The sequence below is a fragment of the Cyprinus carpio genome, chromosome B11, assembly GCF_018340385.1.
Source record: "Cyprinus carpio isolate SPL01 chromosome B11, ASM1834038v1, whole genome shotgun sequence".
Lineage (NCBI taxonomy): Eukaryota > Metazoa > Chordata > Actinopteri > Cypriniformes > Cyprinidae > Cyprinus > Cyprinus carpio.
Window position 1 is genome coordinate 9,862,356 of NC_056607.1, and position 7,966 is coordinate 9,870,321.

General features: G+C 33.5%; 1 protein-coding gene across 2 annotated transcripts; it reads right to left on the reverse strand.

The window, feature by feature from the left end:
- Positions 1-423: 423 nt before the first annotated feature.
- LOC109073349 lies at positions 424-7,731 on the reverse strand. Of its 2 annotated transcripts, XM_019089489.2 has the most exons (14): positions 6,414-7,731; positions 5,457-5,759; positions 5,292-5,372; positions 4,869-4,907; positions 4,631-4,678; positions 4,397-4,531; positions 4,164-4,214; positions 3,953-4,039; positions 3,830-3,848; positions 2,244-2,275; positions 2,118-2,149; positions 1,961-2,027; positions 1,848-1,876; positions 428-1,774 (listed from the first exon to the last, which is right to left on the reverse strand). In XM_019089489.2, the coding sequence occupies exons 1-14, from the start codon at positions 6,466-6,468 to the stop codon at positions 1,682-1,684; spliced, it is 1,071 nt and encodes a 356-aa protein (XP_018945034.2). In that variant the 5' UTR covers positions 6,469-7,731; the 3' UTR covers positions 428-1,681. The 2 variants fall into 2 exon arrangements, with proteins under 2 accessions (XP_042589756.1, XP_018945034.2); XM_042733822.1 differs by lacking the exon at positions 4,869-4,907 and having other exon boundaries at positions 424-1,774.
- Positions 7,732-7,966: the final 235 nt, after the last annotated feature.

The window sequence follows — 7,966 nt, forward strand, 5'->3', positions numbered from 1 at the left end:
ATCATGGATGACTTTAATGTCCGGCCGCTCATCTGCAAACACACACAGTCATGTGATAGTAGAGCATTAGATTATAATATATCTATAATCTAATAATAATATAACAAAACATTAGATTATAATAAAATAGTCGCTCATAAACAACACTCTGTGCTAAACAGTGAGATTTTACGTAAATATTTTACAGTGTATTAATAAACCCTCTTTTATATAAAACATAAATGAACTTAATTAAAATACTGAAACACAAATAAATCAAGATAAATGAAAATAGTTTGATTTTGCAAGAACAGCTCTCCATATTTTGTAATTGTTGAATGATTTACAATTGTTATTTTGGCTGTACGTGTTTATTGTACTAATATTGGTTAGTACCTAAAATTAACAGTTGTGACGGTTAAAAACATTACAGATAAAATGTGCATACTATCCTAAAACAGAGTAGTACAGACATTCGATATGAGATTAAAAAGTTTATTTCAAAATTGAAATTGTGACTCACCTTGAGAGTTTACCTCCAGAAAGAGTGTAAAGATGAGGGGGATGAGCAGCACCATGTCAGTGTCACATGAAAGAGTGATGAACTGACACACAGACACACACCACATCAGTACAAACACGAGGAAGCAATGAAAGGAAACCTATAAACAAATGGCTTGAAATGCCTCTATAAAATTAAACATATGACACAGAAGTATAATGATCAGCAACATTTTATTTTTCTGATGCTTAAAAGGAAGTTCAGAATATAATTTTCAATTTTCTCACAATTGTTTGTGTTTGTCTGAAGTGTTAAGGTTGTGTTTGTCTAAAGTGTTAATCCACAGGACACCATTGTGGTTGAGCAGAGATGGTGCTGCAAAAACAAGACAACTGCTGTTTAATACCTTTAACTATTTAAACTCTGATTTAAGCCTCTTTTTAGTCTTTTTTCCTTTCTTTTTTTTTTACTTTAAAATGATGATTTTGTTATTCAAAGTTATTCAAATAAAGTATTAAATTAAATTAAATTATTTCTTACAGAAAACCACCATTCAAAAGGTTGGGCTTGGAAAGATTTGTTATTGTTTTTGAAAGAAGTCTCTCTTGCTCACTAAGGTTCACAAATTGATCACAAATGCAAAACCAGTAACATTGTAAATATTATTCCAATTTAAAATGACAGTTTTATTCCCTTATTATATTTTATTCCTGTGATGGCAAAGCTGAAATTTCAGCTGCCTTTACTCCAGTCTTCAAAGAGATTTCAGATGCAACTTTGAGGAAGAAAGAAAAAGTGCAAAAGGAACAATAAGAGAGAGAGAGAGGAAAAAAGGGGTGCTTTAAATAATGAACATCAGGTAAAATATTCACACAAAGCAACAGGACAACATATGAGTGTCCCAATGTTCAGCAATACAACTGCCATTCACAATAACACTGTACAACAATTGTTATGTAATTATTATTACTTAAAAGTATGCATATTAATGCTGCCTTCTGGTGTGGTTATACTGTACATGTGAAACTACCGAAAATACAAGTAAACCGAAATCAGACAGACGTTTATGTCACAGTTTTGAAAGGTTAAGATAATGAAATTAAGAAGCAGAAGTTTGCTATGGAGGAATAAATCCTGTTTAAGATAAGACTGATCAACTCTGGCCTGCATTAAAACAGTAGCAGGCAGAGTTTTATTCTTTCAGCGGACCTTTGGCTGACTGTAAACACCCCTGCTGTCACTGGAGATGGCCGGTTTGGTGAGGATGGTGGAATACAAATGATTCAGTTCAACCTAGAGGAAAATGAAATCTTAAAATGACATAAACATAAATATTGTGTAATGTGTAACCAACTGCCTTACTCACCTCAGTTGTCATTGATTCTTCACTGTTTCCTGCATAACATAACACATCAGATATCAAATAATGACCATGATAGAGTTCAGACTAAGATGAAGATATAGTTTTATCAAATATACCTGGTGGTTGTGAAGGGGGTTGCATGTCGTTGATGGTTGAATAAATTGCTGCAACTTCCTCTCCAGTCTAAATAACAAAGAATGATATATTAAACAGCGGGAAATATTAAAACGAACCAATTAGCTGCTCTAACAAATGTAAAATGATATTACTTACTGTGTCTGAACTGGCTGTTGCTAAAGAAAGTCCTACAATGCAGACTGACATTTCAGCAAACCTTGGCCTGAACTTATGTTTTGAGTAAGAAATGGCTTAAATGGGGAAGGTGGAGTAAAAACATACCCTGTTTTTGGCTGATGAATTCGCTCCAAATCCTAGTAGATTTCACAAATAGAATTTATTCTTGTTTTCATTTTTTTTTTTTTTTTTTTACATTTCATTTTAAAGGAGTAGTTCATCCAAAAATTTGCTGACAATTTATTCACGCACAGCTCATTCAAGTTGTAGATGAGTTTGTGTCTTCATTAGAACAGATTTGGAGAAATTTAGCATTACATCAGTTGCTCACCAATGGATCCTCTGCAGTGAATGGGTGCCGTCAGAATGAGAGTCCAAACAGCTGATAAAAACATCACAATAATCCACAAGTGACCCACACAACTACAGTCCATGCGTTAATGTCTTGTGAAGTAAAAAGCTGTGTGTTTGTAATAAACAAATCCATCATTATGATGTTTTTAAATTCAAACCATTGCTTCTGACTAAAATAGAGTCTATGTTTCCTCTGTATGATATGCTTTCTGCAGTGAAAACGTTATCTAGTCTGAATCAGGAGAGAAATATGCACAAATCAAGCACTCTTTAAAAGCAAAAACAGTTATAAACATATATGTGGGTGGATTTTGATGTTAGAGAAAAAACAGGTGACAGAGGTTTCTCTGGAGGAAGTGTTATCATGGATTATATTCTCATATTTTGGCCAGAAGCCAAATGGTTAAAGTGAAAAAAAAGAAAAAAAAACACTTAATGTTTGATTTGTTTCTTACAAATACATGGTTTTAAATTCACAACATGTTAAAGGAATAGTTCACCCAAAACTGAAAAATCTGTCATTAATTACTCACCATCATGTCGTTCCAAACCTGTAAGACCTTCGTTCATCTTATATATTTTTGTTGAAATCTAGCTCTCTGACCCTCCATAGACAGCAATGATATTACCACGATCAAAGCACCGGTAGAGAGTCCATGTGACACCAGGGGTTCAACCGTAATTTACAAAGCTACAAGAATACTTTTTGTGTGCAAAGAAAACAATAATAACATAATAATAACATGTGCGCACTGTCTACTGAACATAAACAACGCTGATTACGTTGATTACGTTCTGGGGTACTCTCCAAAATGCTGGAAGACGGAAACTTGGGAAGAAGAATTGCTGATTAAATTATGTTATTATTGTTTTTTTTTTGTGCACAAAAAGTATACTCGTAGCTTTGTAAAATTACAGTTGAACCCCTGATGTCACATGAACTATTTTACCGATGTCTTTGCTACATTTCTGTACGTTGATCGTGGAAATATCATTGCTGTCTATGGAGGGTCAGAGAGCTCTCGGATTCCATCAAAAATATCTTAATTTGTGTTCCGAAGATGAAAAAGGTCTTACGGGTTTGGAATGATATGAGGGTGAGTAATTAATATCAGAATTTTCATTTTTTGGCTGAACTAACCCTTTAATTGATGGACTGGAGTCATGTGGATTACAGCTGTTTGGACTCTCATTCTGACGGCACCCATTCACTGCAGAGGATCCAATGGTGGAAAAGTGATGTAATGATGAAGTAAATTTTCAGCAAATTTTCTTTTTCAGTGAACTATGATTTCATAGATAGTATGCACTCAAAATATAATCAGATACATCCTTACCTCTCTGCCTTTGACTTTCCTGTGATGAAAGAAACATCAAACTGTCAAGCTGTGCATTTATCTGTTCAATTAGAATGTTAAAACTATAAGCCATATGTAAGACATGTCCATTTATACACTTACGTGTACATCTGTACAAACAGATGCTTATGAGTCCAGTCAGTACAATTCCTCCACCACTTGCAACCACAGCAATCAAGAAAAACATTTCTGTGTGAGACAAAGATATCAAAGATTAACAAGAAATGCATTGTTGCATTAATGTTCAGTGCCATCCGGTTTCCAATGAATGTGCTGAACTGAATAAATGCATCCTCTGAGTAAAGTTACTTACTTGTTTTTGAGTACTTTTTGATTTTAGGACCTTCAGTCATCAAGCGGAAAACTGTAAATAAAAAAATGGACATTAGCATATTATATTCAGCATGTTAATTAATCTTGTTTTGGCTGAACACATTCACACTTCACACCTTATTAATATATTAATTGATCAATTTGTTAAGCTTGGATGTGAACTGAGAATTTTCAAGACCATATGTATAGAAATATACATTTTATAGTATTTACTTGATGCATGTTCTGTAGTGTGAGTCAGCGTACTCGAGTCCAAGGATGCTGAGATGAAATGAGCCGGAGATGAGGTCTCACCATTTGCAGGATCTATTAAACTATGGCTGTCATGGGTACTTAGACTGGACATATCTGTAGTAACACAACAAATTTAGATGAGTTGATTTAAACCCAACCAATCAAAATGTTTGATTAGTACAGGAAAATCATGAGAAGGAATGAAGCACTTACCGGTTAATGAATCTGTTATGATTTCAGTACTGGATGTTACAGCCAAAGCTATTAAACCCACAGAACAAGAGTTACACTACGTGTTAAACATATTATTAATGGGCAAATTATTGTTAAATGGATGATTATAATACAGATGTAATAATATGAGGTATGTGTACAAAATGAATTAGAATTATGTTGGTTGAGAGGATATAGCCTAGTTGTTAAGTAATACCAATCAATCAAGGCAACTCACATGTTGTTGTGTTCGTTGTTGACACAGTGGACAAATTCACTGAAATGGATGTTTAAATGATTATGATATCGCAATGATCAGTTTAGATTCGAGAGTGCTAGAATAAGAAAAACTCAAATTGGCCTTACAAAAAATTATTTAAAGGATTATTGAATTAATAATTATATTTTAGCAGATATACAAGTCTTTTCCTTTAGTGTTAAAGACTCGATGACTAAGGGTGAATATACATTTTTGTTCAATCCAAATACAAGACTCATGCTTATGACATGACAAACTTAGCATTTCAAATGGAAATGCATCAGTGCAAGAAAATAAAACTCACTTTGAGCAACTGAAATGCTTACTGGTATTTTCTTATGTGACAAGAATATTACTTAATCCAAGTTATTTAAATTAAAGTAATTCCATGATAATTCCAACCTTGAAAGGTTCCTCCATTGAGGGTCATTGTAGTTGGGCTGTCCTCTGTGGTTGGTGGCAAAGACGACATGGTGGCCAAACCTACAAGAAACAAAAACATCTGCTTTGAAAAGAATAAACCACTTCATCTGTCAATTAAAAATAGTTTGTGAATAAACAGCTTACCTCTGACCCTGACTGAGACTATGTTGGAATGAGGTGATGTTCCATTTTCTCCTAAGGCATGCACAGTATAGTAGCAGGATATATTAACATGTGAACTCTCCTGATCTTGTGACCATATGATCAGGTTGGCACCAGTAAGGGAAAAGTTACACGATGCACTTGGTTTTAAAAAGTTCTCCTGTCCTGCAGGGTAAAACATGCACTCAGATATATGCTGATTCTCATGACCTCCACAGACCATCTGCACCTTTTCTTCATCAGTAGCAAATGTTGGAAATATTGTCAGCTTGGCCTGAGGCAAACCTATAACAAACATGAGACACACAAATTCAAAATAAAAATTGTCTTTGCATGTGTCAATGTCATTAATTTAACATACAATTCCAATATATGTATACAATTTATAGTTAGACCAAATAGCATTTATGAAACAGCTGACTCTTGAATATGAAGTAAAGTTTATTTTGAAAAGAAAAATAATAATAATAATAATAATAATAATATAAAAATGTTAAAGTAAATATTACATTAACATCCGTTAAAAATTTGGGCAACACTTTAAAATGAGGTTTCTTAATGACATTTGTTAATGCATTAACATGAACGAACTGTGAGCAATACATTTTTACAGAATTATGTTAATATTAGTTAATATATTTTTATTTTCATGTTAGTTCACTATGCATTAACAATGTTTTTAAAAATGCATTAGAACATTTAGATCAATATTAGTTAATATTCATAAAGGCTGGAGATGTTCATTGTTAGTTCATTTTAACTAATGTATAATTAATGTTAGCAAATGAAACCTTATTGTAAACTGTTACTAACATTTGTATAAGTCAGGTCTAGAGCTCTAAAATTGGTATACTTACATAATAAAAACAAAACTGCAATGTTCAATGGGGAAGATGAACGGACATTTCTGTATTGTTATCTTTATAAGGGATCACTTACCTTGCGATTTATCCTCCAGTACAAGATGAAAGATTATGAAGATGAACAGGGCCATCTCACAATGTCTGCAGGCACTGTGAACAAACTTAAGATTAAAATTGAACAATAGACAGTACTCTGAAGGCGTCTGAGAGGGAAGTAGGTAATGAGACTTACATTACAATGGGCAAAATGTCAGTTCAGCTTGACATTTCTGACAAGAATCCTGTGCTATATAAAAATATATTTCTAACCAATTACATGTATCAATTTCAGAATGAGATCAAAACTGACCACTCAAGTAAGAAAACTAAAAGTAAAAATCACCCTCCAGACACAGGTAGGTTCACATGCATATGTGATGAAGACATTTAAAAGAGAAGTTTACAAAATCACTTTCACTTAATGTATCAGCTTTTGTTAACTGAAACAAGAAGTACAATGGTTCTTAAAGTTAGATTATGAATCAGGCGAAGATTAAATGTCACCTTATATGCAATACATAATGTCTGGATAGCAAATTGTTGGGTAAAGCAAAATGCAGAGTAATCAGGCCTATTCGCATAGAGACATTATGTTATGCAGTTCTGGAAAAAAGGACATCGATGGAAGAAAATAGTGGACAAAAAAAGTTTTTATATTTCTAAAACATTGTTCGTTGCAAATGAAAAATTTGTGTTATGAATTCCTCAGACTACCCTATAAAACCAATATAAGAAAGAAAGTCTCCTCTGATGTCAGTAAGGGCCGCCTTTATCCTTTTTTGAGGAAAAAAAAACAATGTCATCAATAAACCCCAGCAAATATTGGCCAATGGCATTGTTTAGCAGATGGAAAATGTATATTTTTAGCCATTATAGAATTCTGTCTGTTTTAGGTGATATTTACACATCCCCTCATTCATTTTATGGACACATTGAAGACCAAAGAATTTAGGCATGTTGTGCAAGGTCACCAATGACGTTTGCAACCGCTTGTGTCAGAGAGATACCACAGGAACAATGCAATGCCGTTAATTTAAAGCATTTACGGATGGTCTTAATGGGGTCAGTGTAACAACAATCCACACCCATCGCTGTGGCCTTCAAGGCCTGAAAAGGATCTACTGCCTGGGTTCAGAGAAAAAAATCGAGGTCACCTTAATGTCAGATATTAAATGTCTAGGGCCTGTTTGAACAGGGGGTTGGTGATTATATAAATCGGTCAAACAGAGTAAAGTAAATTCTTCTTTGAGCAAAGAGGATCTGCTCTGAAAGGTTGCTAGGAGTGACAAAAGCAACAGATGCCATTTGAAATGGAAGTGCTTGCCAGACTTTCTCTTTCTTTTGTAAACAGTCACAAGGAGTGTTAGGAATGTAGGTGTGTGAAAGGCTTTATATTTCTTTTGTAATGGTTGTGAAGGAGAATCTGACTCTTTTGATTTTTTATCATCATTGTTGTTTGTTTTGAAATTTGAGATATCCGAGTGGTTTTTTTTATTTTTTATGTAATAATATTGTATTGAATTTTTCGAAATGTGTGATGTACATATGACAAATAAATACAAATAAAAAAGTTATTTTTAAATATACAGG

Excerpts from the sequence above, each read along its gene's own strand:
- LOC109073349 (XM_019089489.2), bottom strand. The coding sequence starts at position 6,468 with ATGGCCCTGTTCATCTTCATAATCTTTCATCTTGTACTGGAGGATAAA. Across the intron at positions 4,532-4,630 it reads CATAACAGATTCATTAACCG|ATATGTCCAGTCTAAGTACC; the intron begins GTAAGTGCTTCA and ends GTGTTACTACAG. Across the intron at positions 2,028-2,117 it reads CAACAGCCAGTTCAGACACA|ACTGGAGAGGAAGTTGCAGC; the intron begins GTAAGTAATATC and ends TTTGTTATTTAG.